The sequence below is a fragment of the Ursus arctos genome, unplaced genomic scaffold, assembly GCF_023065955.2.
Source record: "Ursus arctos isolate Adak ecotype North America unplaced genomic scaffold, UrsArc2.0 scaffold_14, whole genome shotgun sequence".
NCBI classification, from domain to species: domain Eukaryota; kingdom Metazoa; phylum Chordata; class Mammalia; order Carnivora; family Ursidae; genus Ursus; species Ursus arctos.
The window spans coordinates 2,846,703-2,871,786 of NW_026622808.1; the positions used below are offsets into that span (position 1 = coordinate 2,846,703).

Here is a 25,084-nt window from a genome sequence, read left to right on the forward strand (position 1 = left end):
CCACCTGGCCTTGACCAAGGCCGGCCCCCCAAGGACACAGTTTCCTGTATTTCTGCCTACACCCGGGACCCCAGGTGGGGACTCGGGCTCCAGCACTTTCTCTTGGTTCTCTCCACTCTCCTTTCCAGAGTAATAGCCCGTTCCCTCCTGCAAAAGACAAGAGCCTTTGATGTTCCGTTGTCCCCCGCTCCCCTGGTGTGCGCCGTGGCACCTGCCACCCACCCGGGCGGCCACGCCCTGGCCTGAGTTCCTGTCCGGCTTTCTCACCCGGCCTCGGCCTCGCACATCCTCAGGCAGCCTGCACCTCATCCTCAACAGGCTGCCGGATGTCAAAACCACAGGGGCCGGCGTCCCACCACGTGTCTAACGCGCTCCCTCTTTCACTCGCTGAGTCACCTCCAGCGCCGTGGCCTCCCCGCTCCCTCAGGGGACGGCTTTTCTTCCGTGGCTGAGATGACCGCAGCTCTCGAAGGTCTTCTAGCCACCTGGCCCTCCCTGTCCTGCCCTGGCCGCCCCCTCCCCTCTGCCACATGAGCCCTGGACCCCCATCCTCCCACTGCCTCGGATCCTCAGCCACTTTAGTGGTCTGGCCTTTTTTTCTACATCCTGTCTCTCTGTCTGTCTCTCTCTCTCGTTTTCATCAGGATACTAACATCCACCATTCTCTTGCTCTTAACCCCCTTGGTACTGTCTCAGTATAACGAATTAATTAAAATGTTAGTGCATGGGAGGGAAAGATCCTAGGAGTCATGCTCAGTTCTTCATCTTCCTACATCCAGTCCGTTTTCGAGACCTGTTGGGGCACCTGGGTGGCTCAGTCATTAAGCGTCTGCCTTCAGCTCAGGTCATGATCCAAGGATCCTGGGATTGAGCCCCGCATCGGGCTCCTTGCTCTGCTGGGAGCCTGCTTCTTCCTCTCCCGCTCCCCCTGCTTGTGTTCCCTCTCTCGCTGCCTGTCTTTCTGTCAAATAAATTAAAAAAAAAAAAAAAAAAGACCTGTTGATTCCCCCTCCAAAGGGCACCATCTTCCCTGTCACCCTGGTCCACGTCAACGTCTTCTCTTGAATGAACCACCGAGTTTCCTGATTGATCTGTTTTTCTTCTTGCTTCCCTAAAATTCAGTCTCTATACGGTGAGCTTTACAAAACATAAATCAGCCCCATTGCCTTGCTTAAAATAAGCCTTCAGCAGTTTCCCACTGCACTAGGAATATCAAAACCTAGATTCCTTCCCATGGCCTGAGCTGGCCCCTGCCTCGTCTTGGGTCACTCAGTTCCTTTTGCTTCTTTAGGAAAGTAAAATCCTCTCCTGTGTGAAAGCCTTACCCTGCTGTTCTGACTAGAATGTTCTCCTCTCCACTCTGCAAACTTTTTACTCCTTCTGAACCTTAAGAGGCCTTCCCCAGCATCCTCCGTCCAAAGTCCTCCTGTTTTTCTCTTACCTGCATCCTGTTCATTTTGGTTGGGCCCACCGCCTTCTGATTTGTAATGACACGTTTGTGTGTTTACGTGTTTACTTTCTCTTTCGTTAGCTTTACAAGCCAGGAGGGCTGTGATTATGCTTCCAGTGACTCACAGAGGGCCTGGTCCGAAGGGAGGGCTCTGAATGAAATAATGAACCTACAGGGAAGAAGAGCTGTGTTTGGGGAGGTTCACAAAGTGGGGACCAGCTGCCCCCCAGATGGAAGTCCTCGGCTTTATCTAAGTCAGTTGAGCATAAAAGTAGTTTTTCACACATGCAGGATCCAGCAGTTTCGAGTTCAGACGTAGGTGGATTCCAGTGGCTGTTCTGAACGCTGGTGGGAAGCCACCCCCTGTGACCTGTCCATGTAGTGTCTCATGTGGCTTAAAAAAAAAAAAAAAGTTGAGTAAAATAAGCCTCCGCCTACCGCGGTCCGAGGAGCACAGGCTTGAGAGTCCTGCCCTAGCTTTGGTCTTTGGTTCTTACATTGCTTTTGTTACTCAGAGACTTGGTATCTCTGTTTCCTCATTTGTAAAATAGGAGAGTTTTGATTAGAAGAGAGAAAAGTCCCTTCCAGTTTATATGCTTTCGGCTGCTGGTGAACAGTGGCTTAAGCAGTCAAGACTTTGATTTCTTGAACTCGAATGTGGAGCCACGATGGTTCTAGGGTTGGCGCAGGGGTTCAGAGAGGTCGTCAAGGACCCAGGCTCTTTCCTTCCTTCTGCTTTGCCACCGCTTCGTCTCCAGGCCAGCCCCTCATGGTCCCAAGATGGTTGCTGCACGGCCTCCCATAGCGGCAGCAGAAGCGGGAAGGGCTGGGTGTGGGGAAGAGCCCTGCTCATGGGTCTCTCTCCTTTTATCAAGAAAGAAGTCTTTCCTGGAAGTACACTAGCAGACTTCCGTTTGTGTCTCATTGGCCAGAACCACCTCATGTACCAGAGCATTTGCTTACCCCAGAGACGGTTCATCCTGGCCCCGGACCGGCGTGTGTTCCGCTGCCCTCAGTTCAGTACCGTTGAGTCCTGTGAGAAAGGGCAGGCTGTTGAGGAAGTGGCCTCACAGATCTAAATTCCTGTGATTCTAAGTGCCCGGCGCTTGGGGAGGCCATCTGGTTACCCTGCAGGGACTGACTGTATTCTCTGGTGGGGTAATGGACAGGAATAACTTTGTTTTTTTTTTAAGGAATGGCTGTACATTCCTGAATGAGGAGGGAAGCAGAAAGGATTTAGAAACATGGATTTATTGGCCAAGGAAAATTCAGTGAGCAGCGGAGCCCAGCAGGTCATTTGTAGTAAAGGCCCCGCGGCTGCCCATTGCGGAGAGCTGCCCTCGTAGGGAGGAGAAAAGATTAGGGATCACTGTCACTTAGGAGGCAAGATCTCTGTTACTTCTCAGCGAACTGTACCAGTTCTGCCTGTCCAGGCCCGTAGCATCAGGTATTCCTAATAAGTAGAATCTTCTTTTAAAGCCCTTTGATAACAAATCAGATAACAAATAAGGAATGCATTCATAATGGCCGTATCATTAAGAACCTACTAGATAAGCGCCACGTCCTGGGATACCAATACAAAAGGGACAAGGTGCCAGTCCTTAAGAGGGTGACATCCTGGTTGGGGGGAAAACACACATAATAGATAAATAAGCTCTGTGGCAGGTGTGTGTCTGGGGCCAGAGGGGGGAGGGAGTGGCCACCCCAGCCTGAGAGGTGATCAGGAAAGGAGGTGACCCTTGGAACAGGAACAGGTGTTTTTTCTGATGCTGAGAGCAGCATGAGCCAGCAGGGAGCCACCGGTTAGGGACGGCAGGCACTGGGGGGCGGGGCTGGGGGGAGGGTGCCATGGGCCATGCTGAGAAGTCCGGGCTTTATACTGCGGGTACAGGGAACTGGACAGTGTCCAGAGACAGGTCTTACGGTAATGTGTATCAAATTATTTCCCAGTTTTCTTACCAGAGGTTAAGGAAAGGTTTTCCTTCATTTACTCAGTACATAACACTGACTACATATTGTGGGCCAATTACTAACAGCAAGCCTGATAGCTTTGCTATAAACCATATACAGACTAGTTTGTGGCAAAACGTCTAAATTGTGTGTTATGATTTCTAGCAATTTTAAACAAGATTTCAAGGTCTAAAACTGCTAGGGTTGTTTAATATTTGCTACGGTACTTCCCAGTTTTCCTCAGCTTTACTCTAGCAGCGACAGACATCGCCGGCAGTCGTCTTCTCCAGCAGTCTTCAGGGTGACTGCTCCCGCAGTCTGAGCCAGACCTCTCGTGTGCTTGTGGGAGGCCAGGATTCTTGCCCGGAGCCGCCAGGTAGTGCCGCTGGACTCACTTCCCGTGAGGCTTGTGTTCCGGTCTCACCGTGTCAGTGGGGCCTCCTTTGACCTCTTGAAAACTCCAGTCCCTGCCAGTGCTGACCTTCCTGACTCTGCTTGTTCTCTCTTCATACGATGCCTCTCCTCACACACCGTGTAATTTACGAACGTGCTTGTTATCGTCTCCCGCTACTAGAATGTAAGCGGTTTCAAAGCAGGGATCTCGGGTGTTCTGTTCACTGGTGCGGCTCACCACCTAGAACGGTGCCTTCCAGAAGACCGAGACTCACGGGTCGGGATGTGGGTAAGAAAAAGCGAAGACTTCTCCACTTGTTCTCACTGACCACGATTTGTCACTCAGCAGAGATGAGCTAGTAAGTCAAGAACGAAACTCTCCCTGAGCTTGTTAGAGCGAAGTTGTTCACACCTATTTGCATGTCTTCACGTTGAGGGGAAAGGCACGGTGCCCTCCGCGGCTGACCCCTCAAGGTTGTCGGGGTAAAGGCCACGGGGCCAAAGCAAAGCGGGGGCGTCGGACTCTGGTTACAGTGCTGCGCGCTGACGATAACAGATGATGTTCTCTTGCACAGGTATAAGAGCTTGGTCACTGGGACTCGAGCGAGAGGAGTCATTGCTGGCCTCTGGGTCCTTGCCTTCGGCATCGGACTGACGCCGTTCCTGGGATGGAACAAGAACAGTGCCACCAAAAACTGCACGGAGCCCTGGCATGGAACCACAAACGAAAGCTGCTGCCTCGTCAAGTGTCTGTTTGAGAACGTGGTCCCCATGACCTACATGGTGTATTTCAACTTCTTTGGGTGCGTCCTGCCCCCGCTGCTCATAATGCTGGTGATCTACGCCAAGATCTTCATGGTGGCCTGCAGGCAGCTCCAGCGCACGGAGCTCGTGGACCACTCCAGGACCGTCATCCAGCGGGAGATCCACGCCGCCAAGTCCCTGGCCGTGATCGTTGGCATTTTTGCTCTGTGCTGGCTGCCGGTACATGCCATCAACTGTGTCACTCTCTTTCAGCCAGCTCGGGCTAAGGATAGGCCCAAGTGGGCCATGAACACGGCCATCCTCCTGTCACATGCCAACTCGATGGTCAATCCCATTGTCTATGCCTATCGGAACCGAGACTTCCGCTATACTTTTCACAAAATCATCTCCAGGTACGTTCTCTGCCAGACAGATGTCCTCAAGAGTGGGAATGGGCAGGCAGGGGCACAGCCTGCCCTTGATGTGGGCCTATGACCGAGGGCCTGGCCTCTTCCAGAAGGCACACGTTCACAACAAAGGGATGGGACATGACTGGCTGATCCCCGTTGTTAAAGACGGCTACACCTTGCTGTACGCGCGTGGGCTGCCTCTTCTGAGTGGTGACCACATACCTAGCTAATACGCACGTTATTAGTCGGCTCCAAAGGTTCACAGATGTATTTCTGGTTCTTTCTGGCTGCTCCGTGTGGATGATGCCGATGGCCTGAATGGATTGTAAAAGACTGTTTTGTTTTTTTAAGAGTCTGCCTCTTTCATGGTAGAAAATGAAACTATTTTACTGTGAAACACTGTGAACTATTATGTTTTTTTTTAACTCAGAGGCAGTGAAAGAATAAAAGTTGAATGTACTAAAAATAGATACTTGTTCCTAGGAAGGTGACCAGGAAAATTAAAAGTAATTCTTCAGTCAACAAACTGCTCTATTTATTTGGGGGAAGTGCTACTCTTGTAAGTTCGTAAGCAGGATATCATTCTGTGGTAACATTCTTTTCCATGTACTGCAAACCACCCTGGAGGAAGAAACTGGAGGGATGGGATCCCTCCTCTTCCCCGACTGCATCTGCCCCTTCCACAGTTAGGTAGTCAGGTGCCTTTCTCTACCAAGCTGAAGTTCGGCCATGAACTTCAAGTTGCTGGAGCCCAAGTGTGAACATTTTCATAAGTAAAAATCATACAACCGTGTACGTCTATTAGGTGAAATAAAAATAAAACTTCCCAACAAGCTTAGGGTGCTGCATCCACATTCTGATCTTTATTATGAAGACTGCTTAAAAAGAGAAGTTTATACCCAGCTCAAGTTTCCCAAGGAGTCAAGTCTTGACAGGTTTTATCTGCGGCAACGAAAGGCTCTGCGCACCAGGGAACACGGCGCCCCCCTCGCCCTTTCTGCATCGTGTTCGAGTCCCCGCCGCAGGGTTCTGGGGGCCCGGGGCGGGTGTTCCCCGGGCTGTACAATCTGTCACTTCTGTTTGTTCACTGCCGCATTTCCTCCTGCGGTATCCCCGCGAGCAAGAGGATGCTGCTGATTTTTTTTTTTTTTAAAGATTTTATTTATTTATTTGACAGAGAGAGACAGCCAGTGAGAGAGGGAACACAAGCAGGGGGAGTGGGAGAGGAAGAAGCAGGCTCCCAGCAGAGGAGCCTGATGTGGGGCTCGATCCCAGGACTCTGGGATCACGCCCTGAGCCCAAGGCAGACGCTTAACGGCTGAGCCACCCAGGCGCCCCGACGCTGCTGATTTTATGAGTCCCCATGGAGCCAGCGCATTCCTGGCCCTCCAGGCTCCCACCCTGGCCCGGAACAGCTTTACTTACTAAGTTCTCCTGGGCTGCACAGGGTCTCACCTGCACGGTCACGGCTCCTTCACTCTCTCCGAGTCCAGCTGAGGCCCATCGCAGTTTCTTTGCTTCCTTCAGGGCATGACCTTCAGTCCCTTCCTTCCTTTGGCTTGTTACAAAATTCATCTGACCAGTTTCATCTACCGTTCCAACCTCTTAAAAATTACTAGTACTTCAGTAACTTAAGAATCCGACTCACTGGGTGCCTGGGTGGCTCAGCTGGTTAAGCGTCTGCCTCTGGCTCCAGTCATGATCTTGGGGTCCTGGGACTGAGCTCCACGTCGAGCTCCCTGCTCGCAGAGTCTGCTGCTCCCTCTGCCCCTCCCCCGGCACATGCTCCCTCTTTCAAATAAAAAAATCTTAAAAAAATCTAATTGCAGATAGGACATGATGTTAGGCTTTGTTTGGGACAAATGCTTGATTCAGCTAGACAGCTGACCCACGGGGCTCAGAGGCTGGCTCCGACTTCTCAGGAGAAATTGTAGAGCTTCGAAGTATAGACACATCCCAGCTCGCAACGCACGGTCTCTTGTCCAGGAGGGAAAAGGGACGGTGACAAGAAGCCTCCAGAAGAAATTTCACCTCGCTTCCATGTGAACCCTGGTAGGGTAAATGTGTTTCTGGGTGGGACCCCTATTTTCAAAGATAGATGCTCAGTCTGTACCTTTCATGCTTCTTGTTTCTTCTTCGTGAATAAGATGTCAGTCAGTTGCTTGTCAGAGACCTGTAGCTGTCGACAGGTTCTCGTTACCTGACTGAGGTAAACCGCCAAGAGATGCTTGCACTGGAACACAAAACACGCCCATTACAGGTCGGCAGGGCCGAAGCGGACCAAGACCCCTGGCTACATTTACTAGGAAAGGAGTGGGGCTCACAGGTTATGGACTCCCTGCCTAAAAACTGCAGCGGAAGACGACACGATGTACTCTTTCTAGAAATCAGAGGGGATAGAGGAAGTTTTACTTTGCCTGTTGTTCGGGAAATAGTTTAGACCCAGCTGGCACAGGCTTTATCACGCACAGTGAGAACCAAGACAGGCCCCGCATTTTCATCTTCAGCTCTGCTGCTTCCTTCCACCCTTCGGAAAGCTCTTCACGGCGACAGCGAACATTCCTTGAACATCCTTGACCTACCGTGTTGCTCAGTGCTTCTCACAGATGATCTCACTTAAATCTGTCCCCTGCCCCACGAAGACGGGTCTTATCCCCATTTCACCCACACACTGAGTCTGCGGTCTGCTCCCTCCACCGCCGTGCTGTCCTACAGGGGGAGGAGGCGGGGTGGGTGGTAGAACCCTCCCCTCTGTCGGCCTGTACACGCCTCTGGGGACAGCCGGGCCCTCTGTCACAGAACACGCACAGCTTTAGATACCGAAGTGGCCCGAAATTTAATCCTGTGGTTTCACAGGTGAAACACTTAGGACACGTCAGCTGTGAATGTGGTTTTTTACAACGAGATACCCAACCAGCCACCCCGTTCCCAAGATGCTTACCAAGTTCACAGTGTGAGAGAAAGGGGAAGAATGGAGTGGGTACTATAATTTTCCTTGGCAAGTCTTATAAAATAGCTACCTGCTCTCGGGTGGGCAGTGCTTTCTCCTCTGAAATAAGGAGTTACGTGAGTATATCCTGCTCCTGCTTGATGCTCTGGGCGCCTGTGAAATAGGCACGAGTCTCCGTGTGCTCTCTGCCCCACGTGCGTGGCCGGCATGGCTAACTGCCAGGCTGTCTACGGGCAGTGGGCAGAAACACCTCACAACTGGAGGAGGGGATACGCAAAGTTGCCAACAGTCAGTTCAGCTCATACTTTTATTGGCCCGTCTAATTCCCCAGAGCCAGCCTTCGAGACTACCTTGTTGCCCTCCCCAAAGCTTCATCTGTGACCTTTTAAATAAAAAAATCAGGTAATGGATATAGATCTAACAATGACACTGCATTTTGGGAGGGTAAACCCAAAAGAGACGACGGACGGCCATCAAAGACAATGAACTATTTGTTTCGACACAGCAAACACTCCCATTTTGTACAACTCTTAAGCCACGCGGTAAGGGCCGAGAATTTCCTAATCTGACCAGAGCGGGAAGAGCCTTCCCCATCCTCACCAGCAGGCTGTCGTTCTTCCGCAGCACTGAGAAGGCAAAGGCAGGACAGGAACAGTAATGACAAGAAGCCAGACATGTGTATGTTCTACCAGAACTTCCAAGTACCTAGAAAAAAGAGGACAGGTGAGATCAGACTTCGATACGCGTGCTAGGAAACTGCTTCATTCCCTTGAGTTTACCCATCTGAGCGCTCAGTGCTGCCCTGCAAATCACACTGGGAGGACCCACTGTCATGTTTTACCCAAAAGTGGAGACGCCACTTCCCTGCCTGTAGACTCTCCTCCTTGGGGCTCTGCCCTCAAGGATTCCATACAACGAAACTGGAATTTCAGACTAGTTCAACCAACCACACACACCCGTTTCATTCCTCCACCTCGAGAGTTAGAGCCCACTCCATGAGCGGCCTAGAAAGAGGTGGAGGGGGAAGGTCCCCTCAGACACAGCTTATCGTGGTGCTTCTTAACTTCGGTATTTCACAACAGGTGCGTGCATTTCTGCAGCTCCCACCGCACACCTAAAGTGTGAGGATAGGTAAAGAGTAAGCAGTGAGGCAGGAAGACCGGTGTTTGCGAGAAAGAAGGAGAGGGCTCTTGAAAAACGTTTGAGAACAGGGAGAATAAATAAAGCAGAGAAGCTTGCAAAAGGGGTGACTCAGAGGCCCAGGGGGGAGGTCTCCGAAGAGGCAAGCCTGGATCTGCCTACTCGTCCAGCAGGATGGAAGGACGATACACTTGAGGGGCTGGTAAGAGGCCTGGTCCCGGAACAGACCGTCTTGTTGGTAGTCAGGGGACAAAAGGGAGACAGGCGTACAGGGAAATTAGGATGTGTCTGTGGCGTGGATGGGCAGACTTGTCAGAGAAATCACTTGTTGCTGTCTCTCCACCACCAAGCAGCCAAAACCAGAAATGTCCAGGGCTCCACTCCTGGAGTTAAATTCTAAACCGGAAGCGTAAAATCAGTATCCACGTAAGTAGAAGTGTCCCGAGGGGTATTTTACCATGGCCTGCCACTTAGGAATCTGCCACAGGGCTTTCAGCTTAGTTTTAGGCTCTGAGATGGCGTTCGAAATGAAAAGGCCAGGACTGTAAAAAAAAAAGAAAAGAAAAAAAGCACTCCTGAGGTTCTTCCCTCTTTCTCCCCAACAAAGACTAAAGCGACAGGGAAGGCCACGACCGAAGAGCAGTGTTCCAGCCTTGTGCTTGACTGTCAAACTGACAATGGTCCGAAAGCAGACTGTTGTCCACTGAATCCTGGGAAAAACCCAGTATCCAGCAGTGACAAGAACAGTTCGTGGGTCTCTGAACCATTACCAATGAATAAAACGTTAGATTTCATCCTTTCCTCTACCTCTTCTCTCTAGATTTAAATTGAAGCAGGCATAAGCCTCTGGAATTCTACGGTGACTTGAACCGTTCCCTGGTTCCTCCTTTTTGTGGGTCCCCAATCCGCGAGAACACTCCAGACTATGCTGAATCAAAGCCCGGTGACTGAGGGAGGGCTCTCTCGCCTGCCTCTGCCAGGGGCTGGCTAAGACTGAAAGTACAACGTTCAACCGCCTGAGGCAGTAAATACTATCAAGAGATAGTAAATTCTGAATTTGCTCCTTCCTTATCTAGCCATCAGATGACTAATGAACCCAATCATCAGGCAAAAATCTGAGTTAGAAATGATTACCGGAAATTGACCTCCGGGATCGTCTCGCTCAGCGGCTTCGGCCTTCAGTGGAAAACGCCCTCCCCTCCCAGGAACTGCGCCCACTGCTCCCGCTCACGGTCTGCGATGTTTAGCCCCAGAAGGAGAGCGCTTTTTCAAAAGAAACAGCTGGGGAATAGGAAACGGAGACCCATGAGCAGACTCGGAGGAGCCTCCCCTGGAGGAAGTCCGCTGTGGTTCCGGCTGGGTTCTGAGGAGCGTGACCCCCCCCGACGGCCGTCCACTCGCAGGCACACTTTTATTTTACGGCTGCTGCCCGCCTCTCAGGAGCCGTCACAGTGCTCAGCTGTACTCTTTATTGCTCCCTGTGTTCCGTGCGTCTGAAAGATTTTACATTCCTGCCCTATTAAATCCCAGCTGGCTATGGGACCTGCTTTCGCCAGGAAACGGGAGCAGCCACGCAGAAACGTTAGCGATGGGCACGGACCGCATCCTCCTTTCTCTCCGCTGCGAGACGCACAGTATTCCAGAGATGGGCTGCTACGCCAGCTGGGATCCCTGAGTGAGGGTGTTCTGGAGTGCGGTGGCTGTCCACTCCGAATGGATGTGAAGCATGAATGAGACAAAACTTTGTAAGTCTTTGACATCTGGGGGTCACTGTTGCCACACTGTAACTCACCCTCTCTTGAGTGATGCATCGCCCCTTTCTAGGTGAACCCAAAAATTTACAGAAAGGCAACTCAGGTGACAACAACATAGGGGTGGCTTTGGAATAATTACCACTGGACCTGGACGACGGTAACAGTATCAGAAGGTGGACCCATGGAAAGATGACCAGCAGGTATCAGGGTGTCTGACTCAACTTTTATCATCTCAGAGAACCTCCGACTTGAGCCAAATTCGGACTCTACTGGTATATAGTGAGACCATTACGGTTAATTTTCTACAGTGTCATTTAATTCAAAGTCCAAGCTGAAAGCCACAGGACTAGGAAGTTTGCATTTTTTTAAAATTTTTTTAAAGATTTTATTTATTTATTTGACAGAGATAAAGACAGCCAGCGAGAGAGGGAACACAAGCAGGGGAGTGCGAGAGGGAGAAGCAGGCTCATAGCGGAGGAGCCTGATGTGGGGCTCGATCCCAGAACGCCGGGATCACGCCCTGAGCCGAAGGCAGACGCTTAACCGCTGTGCCACGCAGGCGCCCCAGGAAGTCTGCATTTTTATGATGAGTAAAGTAAGGTAACACAATACAGGATGGGAATGATGAAAGTTAAACAAGTGGCAATCTTGGGAGAAACAAAAAGTCAACAACAGAAATATTTCAAACAAAATCTTTAAGACAAACTAATGACTAGATCTTAGAACTAGAGGGCAGTTAGAAGTCTGCACAGGTCAACTGTTATGCTAATACTGGAATGGAGACAAAAAACTCTGAAACTAAAAGATGTGGGAAAAACTCAAAGGCCCTTCTTGTTCGGGTACTTCAGCTACATAGAAACCCCAAATAAAAACACTAAGAAGTAGAATGGAAATACTTCGTCAGGCACAATATCATTTAACTGCTTTCCTGACAAATTTTTTTTTTTTTAAAGATTTTATTTATTTATGTGACAGAGAGACAGCCAGCGAGAGAGGGAACACAAGCAGGGGGAGTGGGAGAGGAAGAAGCAGACTCCCAGCGGAGGAGCCCGATGTGGGACTCGATCCCGGAACGCCGGGATCACGCCCTGAGCCGAAGGCAGACGCTTAACGACTGCACCACCCAGGCGCCCCATCCTGACAAAATTCTAACAGGTAGCTTCTTTTAGGTAATTACAATCCAAAAGTGTTAACTCCAGCACTCAACATTAATTACCCCATTTTCCTTAATGAAGAAACGGAAGAAGATTTTGCCAGACTGTTTAAGTTATGCTACAATGTGGGATGGCCGGTTACTTCACTAAGCACAGGCACCTATTTGCCCAAGTCGGCCTTGCTCGCTCACTAGGAATTAACTGACATGGTCTCAGCGGTGAGAAGTTGATCATAAATAAACCAGAATCCAAATGCTGAAAAACTTCCCCCTTCCTGGTCTTCAGCAAGACCTAGATTACATACTAGAGCCGATGGCTTCTTTACTCCTTCCAAGCCAGATATACACATACACAAATTTTTTAAGGAAATCTTACTATTCTTTAAGATTTTTATTTTCAAGTAATCTCTACACCCAACGTGGGCCTCGAACCTCCAACCCCGAGATCAAGAGTCATGCCCTCTACCGACTGAGCCAGCCAGGGGCCCCCAGACTCAAAATTTTAGGAGAACACTGCCAATATTTTTATTTCATTCACAAGATTCCCCTCCCTCAATCCCACGGCACTTACCCTGGTCTCATACAGCTACACTGGGGGTGGGGGAGTGGAAATGGGTTTGAGTGTGGCCCACTGTTTATAGAGAGGCAGTGTGGGACAGCAGTTACAAATCCCAGCTGCCAGAGGAGTTGATTTTTCTGCATCTCAGTTTCCTGCAAGATAAATACCTGGTTGGGCTTTTTGTGGGAATTATCAACAACACATGGAAATCTGAGTCTTTCAGAGTCTGATAAGAGGTATTACTTTACGGATCTACGCATCTTAAATTCTAGAGGGCAAAACTAAAGTCCAAGTAGACAACTGCCTTCGGCATAGTCTGACCCTTAATAAATACTTCCTGACAACAGTTTTGAAAGATCACTTCTGATAGGTGAACGTGAGCATGTAGGAGGACCTCAAAATGCATTTTGGCTTTTGCTTGTAGGCAAGAGATAATGAACAAGGTGAAAGTATCAGCACAGTTTTTTTGGGGAAAAGTGCCTGTTACCAAACACAGGGAAGCAAAAAATCGACTCTACTCCATTAGACTTGAGAAAGCATCATTGCTCGTTGTATACATTGCTACTAATTCACCGATTTTATGAAGGTGGGTCATTTGCTTTTCAGTAGCCCAGGAAATACCGGGATTCACGAAAACTTTTTGTCCTAAGGGGGTTCCTTGTTGAGATAATCCCCACCTCTAGATTTCTACCTGGTAAACACGCCTCCCACTGGGCGATGAGATTAAGGTGATGGACTGTCGGTCCACGAGGTCCAAGGCCTGGACGGCTGATGAGCCGAAGATGAACTTCAGCCTGGGAAATAGAGAGGCTTCAGATTAGACTGCCTGCTCGAACAGTCAGCTCGGGAACTTAACCCAAAGGATCCCCATTGGCATTTTTTAAACAATTCCTTTTAATTTGGGAAAAAAAGACAATACAGCAAAACCCCACTAATCAACACATAGCACACACACACATATATACATATGTACCTATGGTCTTGTTTTTTAAGTTTTAGAACATAAAAAGGTATTGTAGGGTTTTTTGGCAGCTTGTTTTTTTCTATTCAACGTGCTTTTAAAAATGATGCATGTTGATATATGCTTTTAATTTTTGAGTAATATTCCATTGTACGTACATACATTTTATTTTTTAGGAACCCTGAAAGGCATTGTTTCTCTTTTACATTACAAATGACACTCAGTTATCCCCGCACACGTCCCTGGATGCACATGAGAATTCTTCCTGGTTGTGGAAGTACAGTTGCTGAGCCCTAGGATGCGGACATTCTTCAGCGTTAAGAGGTGTTGCCAACAGCTTTCCACAGTGGAAACCGCAGTCCCCCCAGCACTGTGTGAGTCCTATTTTCCCCACATCCTAACCAATACCAGTATTATCAGAGATTTTCATGTTGACCACCCGATGGGTATTAATTTGTACTTTCTGTATTAGTAATAAAGGCTATCCACCTTTAAACGATAGATCAGAAAAAAATTTGGTGTGTGGGAAAATTCTTATGATAGGTGAGAATGGTTGGGCACAAAATTAGGTATTTAGAAACTCTCAATTATGTTAAAATTTTTTAAAGAAAATCCACAATGATCTCAAAATAAAACTTTAATTAAAAAAAAAAAAGGCAATAAACCAAACTGTCACAGTGATTATCACTGGGTGGTATGATTGTTGATGCTTTTCATATTTTATTTTCCAAGAACATTTTTTTAAAATTTATTTATTTGAGAGAGAGAGAGCATGAGTGAGAGGCAGAGGGAGCAGCAGACTCCCTGCTGAGTAGGGAGCCTGGGCTCTATCCCAGGACCCTGAGATCAGGACCCAAGCCGAAGGCAGACAGATGCTTAACCGACTAAGCCACCCAGGCGCCCCAACCAAGAACCTTTTTTTTTTTTTTTTTTTAGGAATAGGAGTATTTTTATAAACTGGAAAATAAAATGGATGGGTTGAACTAAATTGGGGAAGTTATTGTTTTAAAGAACTCATGTGATCTGACCTAAAACATGAAGACAGAGCTACTATCTTCAAAATTAAAATGTTCAACTTCTTCATTTTCCAACAAATTAGTCTCTTGATACAACAAACTACTAGAATGGGAAGAGTTTTAAATTTTTTACATTAAACATATGAAGACTCTCTATGGACAAAGAAAAATAAATAAAACTTGGTTATAACTTTATCAATTAATCACAGTTAACTTTAAAAATGATGGGGCACCTGGGTGGCGCAGTCGTTAGGCGTCTGCCTTCGGCTCAGGGCGTGATCCCGGCGTTCTGGGATCGAGCCCCACATCAGGCTCCTCCGCTATGAGCCTGCCTCTTCCTCTCCCACTCTCCCTGCTTGTGTTCCCTCTCTCGCTGGCTGTCTCTGTCTCTGTCGAATAAATAAATAAAAAATCTTAAAAAAAAAAAGAATCTAGGAAGAATGTTTAAACCTGCCTTTGTAACTTTGTAACTTACTGTGAACACCTCCTGAATATTTTTTTTTTTTTACTCACTCTTAGTGGTTACAAAGACTTCCACTGTAGAAATGAATTATCTTGCTTTTCCCCAAACTCTATTTTTAGATAATTAGGGTTTCTTAAATCTCATGTGAATAACTAGATTGTTTGCAGGTGGTTTTGTTTTTGTTTTTGCTACTGTGAGCAACACTGGATGAGTACGCTCACTGTAAAATCTTTGTGAACGTGCAGGATTACTTCCTTGGGATACACTCTTATAGTGGAATTTGTTAACCAAAGAATATGTATGTTTTAAAGCTCCTATCACCTGTTGCCAGATTACTTTCCAATTTACACTTCTACCAGCAGGGTATCAATTACCCTTTTCTCCACGTTCTTGTCAACATCTGGGACATTCTTACCAACATCTTTTCTGTGATAGCCAGTTTTATAGATGGGAAGTTATGTCATTATTTTAATTTGTATATTTATGATCACTAGGAAGATTTACCCCTTTCCCCAATGTTTTTGCTAATTTACATTTTTATTATTTGCCTATTCTCTTTGTTTTAAAAGTAGTAATTGTTTTCTAATAATACATAATCTCTATAAAACATTAGCAGAGAAAAAGTTAAACCCTTTTATAAACCTAAACTCCATCTCTTTTCTTTGCTCTAAAATCATCACTGGTATTGGTTGGTGTATATTTTTCTAGACTATTAAATATAAGTGTACATATGCATATAAATTAAATGTCACTTATTCCTAGGTAGCTTTCACTTTTTTGTTGCTACTGAGAATGTAGCTATATTTTTGAACTTTGTGTATGAGGGAAAACAATTTTTTATCTCTGTAATAAAAAAAACCCTTTATTCCCTTGGTTTTTAAACATTTATATCATCTACAAATAATGATAAATGTCTTTCCTTGCAGATAGGCCATGTTTCTAATTTCTTTTTCATGTGTCAGTGTAACAACTACAACTACTAGAACAATGGGTTTGTTTTGTTTTTTAAAGATTTATTTATGAGAGAGAGCGAGAGCAAGCTCACATGAGCAGAGGGAGGGGCAGAGGGAGAGGGAGACAAGCAGACTCCCCATCAAGCTGGGAGCTGGATGCGGGGCTCAATCCCAGGACCCCAGGATCATGACCCAACCTGAAATCAAGAGTCAGATGCTGAACCACCCAGGCACTGAGCCACCCAGGCACCCCTACTAGAAAATGTTAAAGAAAAGTGGCAAATAGGACAACACAAGAATACCTTGCATTGTCAAGAATGGCTTTGGACGTATTTTTAACAATTGTATCAAGAAAACATTGTTCTTAGTTTAGTAAGTATTTTTAAAAATCAAGAGTTGGTGTTGAAAGGATCTGGCCTTTAAAACACGTTAATGGTTGGGGCGCCTGCGTGGCTCAGTCCTTAAGCATCCAACTCCTGATTCTGGCTCACAGCATGATCTCAGGGTGGTGGGATCCAGTCCTGGGTCAGGCTCTGCACCCAGTTTGGAGTCTGCACGGTATTCTCTCTTTCCCTCTAGTCTCTGCCCCTCCCCCAGCTCTCTAAATAAATAAATAAAATTTTAAAAACCACATTAACGGTTAAAAAAAACCCCAATTACAACAGGATATATACTTACGATAACAGATGCTCATCAGGAACTGTAAAACACAAATGGGAAGAAAGGTAATCATGTTAAACCAGTGGCCACACACAAAATCTTTAGAAGACTATAACCAAAAAGATTTTTGTATAAGATGGTGAAGTCTATGCATCTAATTTTACTCCTTCCAAATACTCCACTAAACAATAACAAAAGGATTTTTTTTTTTTAAACATAAAACTCCCCAGGATGAAAGGACAGGGAGAAGCAACAGCTAAGATACACTGGAAAATAATTTACAAGACCTAAGGAAACTGGAATCCTAAGCTAGCAATGGAGAGCCAAGCAATAACCTCATTTTATACTCCAAAATCCAGTACCCTCTTCCCCCTAAAACCCTCAGAAATCTGTGGCACCAGATCGCTTTGGAGGTGGGGATGAAGCCAGGGGGTTAAATTAATACAGATTCTTTAAAAGTAAATTTAAGGACATAGACGGTAGTGGAATAATGCTTTCAGATGTCTGAGGAAATATATTATTTCCAACATATAATTCAATACCTAGCCAAGCTATCATTTAAGGGTGACGTTAGAAAAAACTTTTTAGACGTCTGAAGCTTCAAAAAGTACACCTCATGCACTCTTCTTCAGGAAGCTACTAGAGGATGTGCTCTATAAAATAAGGCCGTAAACCCAGAAAAAGAAAATTGCAGATATACTAAACATACCACTCGACATAGGCAAAGGGAATTCCTAGGGTAATAATGGTGAAGGAAGATCTCAGGAAACAGCTAGGAGAGCAGTCAGGCCATAGTAGAGCAAGTCTAGGCTCTAGAAGAGATTTCCACAGGAGAATGAAACTGACATCTCACTCATCTGAACATATGGAGTAGAGATTTAGAATACTGGTAAAGAGTTTGAGGTTGAATTACATACAGAGAAAACTAAAAAAACACAACCACAACAGTTGTAATTCCAGGGAAAACAAAGTTATGCAGGAAAGGAAAAGTAACCACAGCTTCCTACGTGGCCCAGCTGTGATTAGATATCACATCATCATACAAGTGTAAACTCAGAATCTCGATCTAAAAATATTATCATTGAAGGATAGGGATCAGGAATAGTGTATTACTATGTAGAGCAAATATTTTAAAATAGCAGGAAACGGTTCTGCTGGAAATAAACACGAATCAATGGCAAGGTCCCTCTGCCTGAGCCAAGAGTATCACAGTGCATGGATTAACCCATTCAGACAGAGCCCATTTTGCCAACCACTGTTTGAGCTGACAGATTGTTTTTTTTTCCCCATCCTTTTGGGGATCCAAATATATTTGAATACCTGGCTGGCCTAATCTTTTCAACATATATACGATCCTTGTGTCAGTACGGATTACTTTTCTCAACCCTTTAAGTACAGTAACTCAAGATAAACGCTTTCAAAGTGCAGTCCTTTTGAAACAAAAGTCATCCAAGTGAAAAAGCAGCGGCAGTTTTGAGGTCTGCTCTGCTATTAAGCGGCCATTTTTATTATTTTTTTTACACTGGCCGAGTAGTTCTAATTGGTCAATGCATTTTGATTAGAATTACCATCTTAATTCTAGCATGCCCTGAACACATCTTGAGATCACCTCGGTGATTTTGGTAAGCACAGTCACAGAGCATCCTCTGCTGGTCAGAGAAATAGCCCTTACTTGCACAATATCCCTATTTACTCCAGTCACTGCGTATGCATTTGGGTTTTATGGTTCTAAAATATTTATCTGGTGCACACAATGTACGCGTGGATTAATCTTTAAATTAAGATTTTGAGGGGGGGTAAAAAAGACCACAGGCAAGCTTAATAATTCAGAACTTCCCCTCCCCGTATGTCCCCGCAAGTTCCCGTCCCTTGCGCCCTCCTGGCCCGAGGCCCCTTCTCACGGGTTTCGTGGCAGCGCCCAGCACTACTGTCCCTGCTGCCCAGCCGGCCTGCAGGGAACTATTGCGCTGCTCCCTAAACAAATTTGGCTTTCCTTTTCCTTTCCTTTTCTTTCTTTCTTTTTGTTTATTTATTTATTTATTTTTAATGAACTGGGGTTTGGGAATAGAACCACAGGAGAAAAAGCTCGGAGAAACCAGGACGAAGAGCGCAGGGGCTGCGCCCCCAACCCGGCGCCCCGCCGGCCCAGAGAACTCCGCCTCTCCAGTCTCCGCGCGTCCCGGCCAGGTCCACCGCCCACAGCGCAGCTACGCACGCCCTCCCGCCCGTACTTTGCGCGTTCTCCTGCACCGCCGCGGCCATCTCGCTCAGGAGCTCCTCGACGACTGAGGGCAACGTGACTCCCGGTAAGGCGACGGCCATGGCGTCACAGGCCGTTAGCCTCCCCGAAAAGCCCAGCAGGTGCGACGCTCCGACGGCTCTAGGGAGAATTCCCGCCGTCGGCCGGGGGCGGGGCGAGGCGCAGTGACGTCATCGCGCGTCACGCGCATGCGGGCGGCCACGACGACACCTCCTCCCTCCTCGCGGCCCGACCAATCCGGAGGGCGCTCGGCGCTGGGGGCGGGACGTCCTGGGATCCGGCCGGGCCTGCAGTGCGCCGAGGACGCCGCGCGAGCATGTACCGGCTCCTGAGCCCCAACCTGGGCCGAGGCCTCCTGCGGGCCGCGGGGCGGCGGTGCCGGGCCTGCTCGGCGCGCCTGCTCCCGGGGCCGGCAGGAGGCCGGGCGCCTGAGGTGGGGGTGCCGGCATCTCGAGTCGCGCCGCGCGGCGGAGGCCCGGGCCTGCTGCCGCTGCTGGCAGGTGAGGGGCGCGGGCCGGGCGGGGCCGGCCGGGCGGGGACCGGGGCGCAGGCCGGGCCCGGTGACCTCAGAGCCCCTTCCCGCAGCGCTCGCCTGGTTCTCGAGGCCCGCTGCGGCAGAGGAGCAGGAGGAGGAGCGGCAGGGAGCGGGCGGGGCCGCCGCCGAGGGCGCGGCGGACGAGGCCGAGGCCGAGATCATCCAGCTGCTGAAGCGAGCCAAGGTGAGGCGGCCTTTGTGAGCGAGGCCTGTTCGTTGGCCCTGGGGGTGCGCAGTGCTCGCTCCAGTTTCCCCAAGACTGGATGGGGGCTCCGGGGGTAGAATTGCCCGAAATTCGATGGGTCATGGTTGGGGGTGGGGGGGGCGGCGTTGGCATCCATCCAGGCTTGTCAGACTCCAGAGCCCGCAGTCAAACCGCTGCAGTCCCCAGTGCAGATGGAGGTGGCACCACGGGCATCGCTCTTTTATCCGAGCAAAATTAGCGGAAATGTAGTTGTTTTTATCAGGGGGCCAGCCAAGCCGATGGGCCTGGCTTCGAGAATTGGGCATGTATGTAGCGTCCAGAAAACGCACTTGAGTGTTGGTTGTGCTCGGTTTGGTTCTGTTCTTTGTAAAGTCTTCCTTTTTGCCACATTCTTTTTTCTGTTTTGTCCTCCTCAGGTTATGTCATCTCTGCCACTGGGCTCGCTACCACCTCGGTGCTAACGACATCCAAATTTATATCCCTGTACTGCGGTGTGCTGCTGACATGCCCTCTCCACTTTGAGGCCTCACCTGCCTCTCACACCTGACTGTTGATCTCAAAGACCTCTCCCCAGCACATTCCTTCACCATCTTCTCTTTGCTACCATCTACTTAGTTTTTCAGCCTGGAAGCCTCCTAGGCATTCCTAAACCTTACCACTGCCTCTCAGTACACTTCCCAGCCCAGCAACAAATCCCGTTGCTACCAGATGCAAAGTATTTCTGAAATCTGCCCTTTTCTGTGTGCCCTCTGCTGCCATCCTGGCCACACTGCCACGGCCTGCCATCTGATAGTCTTGTCCGCCCTGTTGCCCCATGCTTCATGCAGCAGCCAGAATACTTTTTTTGAAAAATGTAAATTGTGGGGCGCCTGGGTGGCTCAGTCGGTTTAGCCTCCGACTCTTGATTTCAGCTTCGGTCATGATCTCAGGATTGTGAGTTCGAGCCCCACTTCCGGGCTCCCTGCTTGGTGGGGAGTCTGCTTGAGGACCCCCTCCCCCCATCATGTGCATTCTCTCTCTCTCTCTCTCTCTCTAAATAGTCTTAAAAAAATATTTAAGTTAAAAAAATATAAATTAGATTGTGTTAACCTTTTTGCCTAAAAACTTTTGAGTGACTTCTCACTGTATTTATGATAAAATCCAAACTCCTTGCCAAGGCCTGCAAGACGCTACCTAACCTACCCCACTGTGCCTTGGCCACCCGTTTAGCAGTAATCCTCTGGCTCACTCTGTGTCCTCTTCACAACATGTGTTTCCTTTTGTTTCTTGAATGGTTTTTGAAAACCATTCTCTTCAGCCTGTAGGGCCTCTATTCATCCCTTATTCTCTGGGTCATTTTTCCCCGTAATTCCTGGTTGACTGTCATCCTTCCTACCTCAGTTTAACTGTCACTTCCTCCCTTCCTCAGAAGGCTTCTCTGACTCCTTTAGAGGGGACTCCTTATTGTTCCTTCTCATTACTTTTCTTCGTAGTTTATATCATTAGTTGTTACTAAGTTTATTTGTCCTACAGGGTTACTTCCAGCCTCTAGGAAGGGAAAAAGAGGATGTAGGACAAGCAGCTTCCTTATAAAATGGGATGCAAAAATTGCACACATTCCTGGTGTCTGCATCTGTCGGCCAGACCTTTGTCACGTGGCCACACATAGCTGCAAGGGAAGCTGACCGCCCTGTCACCGTTGTAGACATAAAGCCTGGTGCAGAGTTGGAATTCAATAAATATTTGATGAATGAATGGATAGCTGTCTTCTGTGTCTTGGGATATATGGCCATATCCACTTCTGTCTGGTACCACATACATCTTCTTTCTTTAAATTTCATTTTCTATTCCTTTCTTTGTTTTCTCTTTTCAGTTGAGCATCATGAAAGATGAGCCAGAAGAGGCTGAGCTAATTTTACATGACGCTCTTCGTCTTGCCTATCAGAGCGATAACAGGAAGGCCATCACTTACACTTATGACTTGGTAACTCTTCTTACCAGGCTGAGCCACTGATGATGAAGGGTGGATTCAAGAGAAGGGTTGTTCCCTCTCCTGATTTACGCTCCTGACCTTCAGGATGTTGTAAAGCTCTTTGGTTTTTGTACTTACTGTGTCTCCTTTTGTTTTCAATTTTTATTACCCTTGGGTACTAACATTTTATTATCCTTCACCTATATGAAGTCTAAATCTCACACCAAAAGTAAATGTCATTAGTATTTGTTTTTTCCAGTGATGAATGGACCTAGATTTGGTTTGTCATCAGCAAAGATTGTGCAACTATTTACATTCACACTATTGCTGTACTTTGATTTTAGCAAATTAGTTAAATACCTTTTTCTTTGAACTGTGTTTTTTATTTAGAGGGTAAAAGCAAAAGGGAGTCGTTAGCTTAAAGGTTTTGAAATTGAGTAGAACGCAGTGCTCTAAACTGAAAAACAATTTGTAATTTGCTTTCAGATGGCCAACTTAGCATTTATACGGGGTCAACTTGAAAATGTAAGTAAGTAAATCACTTCGTGGTGTCTTGAATTTGTGAAGGACTAGCTTGAAGGGAATTCTTATTAGTAAGGGTACAAGCTCAGCTCCTGGAACAAAGAGACCCCAAAATAGAGGAACTCAAACAAGAAGGTGTATTTCCTTTAATGCATTATTCCGTAGACAGCTAGGCCCTGAAGAACAGTAGTTACCTTTGCTCCATGAAGTGGCCCACAAGCCTGAGTTTGTGCTAAGATGTGTTCTCGTCTGCATCAGTGAGCTGGCTCTCCCCCAGCCTCCCGGAAGGACGAAGAGGAGGAAGGGGCGGTCAGGCAGCTTCCTTATAAAATAGAACTGAAAAATTGATCACGTTCCTTCTACCCACATCTCTTGGCCAAATCTTCATCACATGACCCAACCTAAGTGCAAAGGAGGCTGACCTGTTAAAAACTGAGGAGATGTAACTAAAAGGATGGGACAGTGAACAATTAGGGGATAGTTTGCTGTCTCTGCCACAGTAGGTTTAGATGAAAAGTTAATTTCTGAAGTTGGTTTCTGTTCATCACAGAGTAGTTTTTAAGGTGCCCAGAGGAGGTGGGGTCCTGGTATTTTTGTCTGTTTTCCCATCACAAGGGTATTTTTCTCGGTGTATATGAGTGACTGCGTTGTGTTTTACAAGGGGATGATGCATCAGACTAGTACTTAGAATCCAGGGTCCCAAGTAAAAGAAAAATCTTTTCCTTATGCTTTTAGGCGGAAAAACTTTTTAAAGCAACAATGAGTTACCTGCTTGGAGGGGGCATGCAACAGGTAAGGACATTGCCTAGGATTGGACCCTGGTGGAAGCAGTTTTCACAATCGTTTTGCTTCCTGAAACCTCGGCTCAGCCCCCACCATGTGCTTTGGCGAAAAAAGGTGGATTATTTTTTTTCCTCTTGGACCCATATAAAAACTACCAGTCTTTCACTTGTGCAAAAACATAATTACTGAGGGATCCAGTTGCCTAATTCCTCCAGAAGGATAAAAACTATGGCTTTTAGGCCAAAGTTATTCTAGATGTTAATCAGAAATAATCCACGAGTTAATTTAACTTATGAATTTTCTCCATTTCCTTTCTCCCAACAGGAAGACAATGCAATAATTGAAATCTCTCTGAAGCTGGCCAGTATCTATGCTGCTCAAAATAGGTGAGTAGAATCAGAATCTAGGTGTGGCGGCAGCCAGGAAGTTGGGCTATGGGCAGAGAACTTTAACCCTAGGATGTTATATAATTTTCGTTTGGCTTCTGGGTCTCAAAAAAACTGGGTGTTGCACACAGAGTGTCCCGTCCCCCACCCCACCCCCGCCATGTTTGAAATCTCTAGTCTTTCAGTTTTACCCCCCCGTTTCCAGTAGCCTGTTAAGTGGGGCATACCGCCCTCACGTCTCTGGCTGCACTGTGACAGAGCTAATCAACTTTTCTGTTCCTGCTTGAACTGGGAAGGGAAGTTATAGTTAGAACTAGTTTAGCTCTCCCTAGAAGAGGAGGGAGCAATGTAAAAGCTGTTGGGGTAATATACTTTGAAGGAACTGTGTTTGGATGTCAGTGTCAACAGACCGGGAAAGTAGATACATAGTTGAGTGATGCAGGAGCTGCTGTGGGAGTGTCTCCATGGCTAGACCGCTGGCAGTGTCTTTAAAGCGTATAAAGGTGATCAGGTAGCGAATTTTAAGAAGGGGACACACCTCCGAGTCGAGGAGTGAGCTCTGCATAAGTAAGATAGGAAATTGGTGTTAATTTAAAAGTATTAGATGAGTCTAAAATCTTGTGAAGAAGAATCTTCCTGCTACTCAGGAAAGGCTCTAGAAAATAATTTGGATGTGTTGTGAAGGTCCCAGGATCACTGACGAGCGAGGCCTGGTGCCTTTCATTCTCTCTAGGTGGAGTTCAAAGAGGAAACACCTGGGATGTAAGCAAAGAACTCCTAGAGATTTATATACTTTGGAGTGCATTTCAGGGAGGACCCAAGAGTGGCTTTTCCTTAGGTTTTTAGTTGCTACAGCAGTTGGGTACCAGAGGTTTGGAATGACATCAGACCTGATGCTGTAACCACAGGGCTCATTGAGGCGAGGGGCCCTGGCACTGGTCCCAGCTGCCCTAGGCACCAGCTCCTTCGTTAGCAACAGAACCTGCTGGTTCCCTGCATTTGGGTGGACGCTATTGGGCTAGAACTTCTGCGGGCCTTTGGTTTCAAGTCTTTTGAGGAGCTTTGAGGTTGGCCCATGAGGGGGGGCATCACAGCTGGGATCAGCCCCTCTTGGAGGGGTCACAAACAGAACTGGAGGTCGATAGGATATGAACTGGGATAAAAAGAAGCCCGAAGCTAAGCACAGTGGAGAGTAAGACGAATTCATGTTCTCATACAAGTGAAAGTAGTAGCCCCTGATAATTAGCCTGTTAGTTACTCTGTACTCTTGTCACAAGTATTTTTTCATTTAGTTTTATTAAGAGAAGCAGGAGACCAGAATATATATAATTAGACTTGGGCTTAGGAAGGCTGATATTAGTAAGGGAATTGTTTCTCGACTTTTTGCTCTGACTAGAAACATCTGGTGGGCAGCCTCCCCCTGCTCCAAGTCCCGGCTGGATAGGGTCCCTCCTGCCAAAGTGTGGTCTGGAGAAGCTTCTGTTCTGAGAACAGAGTACAACAGTGGGGTCATCTGTTCTCCCCTGCAAAGCACTAGAGGAGAAGGGGCGAGCTCTGAAGTGCCACTTCTGCTAAGAAACCAGAGCCACAACAGAAGACAGGAACCAGGGCTGAGCTTCTGGATGGAAAAGGAATTTCTGTTGTGTCTGTGCATCTCTTTCTAGAAACCAGCGGTTGTCACTTGTTCCCTCCAGAGTCCGTCTGCCTGATGTTTGGGTATCCTCTCCAATTGGTTGAGGGTCCTGAGCTAGATTCAGGCTAAATGCCTTCTAGTGCCATAGCCAGGGATTCCATTCATGTAAAAGAAGCTTTCCTTAAAGACTTAACAGGTTGGAAAGCTAATAAACAAAGCTAGTAAACCTCGTCAGAAATGGCACAAGATCAGT

General features: G+C 47.4%; 3 protein-coding genes across 3 annotated transcripts in view; 2 read left to right on the forward strand and 1 right to left on the reverse strand.

Annotated features, from left to right (window-relative positions):
• The window catches only part of ADORA2B (adenosine A2b receptor), a 21,216-nt gene extending 15,422 nt beyond the window's left edge, over window positions 1-5,794 (forward strand). Inside the window, exon 2 of the mRNA XM_026521088.4 lies at window positions 4,369-5,794. Within this exon, the coding sequence (XP_026376873.1) occupies window positions 4,369-5,032 (664 nt within the window). The 3' untranslated portion in view covers window positions 5,033-5,794. The remainder of the gene's footprint in view (window positions 1-4,368) is intronic.
• Window positions 5,789-18,959, reverse strand: ZSWIM7 (zinc finger SWIM-type containing 7). The gene is made up of 5 exons (XM_026521086.4): window positions 18,788-18,959; window positions 16,575-16,596; window positions 13,195-13,297; window positions 8,498-8,602; window positions 5,789-7,180 (listed from the first exon to the last, which is right to left on the reverse strand). The coding sequence occupies exons 1-5, from the start codon at window positions 18,876-18,878 to the stop codon at window positions 7,064-7,066; spliced, it is 438 nt and encodes a 145-aa protein (XP_026376871.1). The 5' UTR covers window positions 18,879-18,959; the 3' UTR covers window positions 5,789-7,063.
• A 150-nt stretch (window positions 18,960-19,109) lies between these two features.
• Window positions 19,110-25,084, forward strand: part of TTC19 (tetratricopeptide repeat domain 19) — a 28,759-nt gene continuing 22,784 nt past the window's right edge. The window contains exons 1-6 of the mRNA XM_026521081.4: window positions 19,110-19,316; window positions 19,402-19,535; window positions 21,409-21,519; window positions 21,994-22,032; window positions 22,765-22,821; window positions 23,137-23,198. Coding sequence (XP_026376866.1) covers window positions 19,133-19,316; window positions 19,402-19,535; window positions 21,409-21,519; window positions 21,994-22,032; window positions 22,765-22,821; window positions 23,137-23,198 — 587 coding nt within the window. The 5' untranslated portion in view covers window positions 19,110-19,132. The remainder of the gene's footprint in view (window positions 19,317-19,401; window positions 19,536-21,408; window positions 21,520-21,993; window positions 22,033-22,764; window positions 22,822-23,136; window positions 23,199-25,084) is intronic.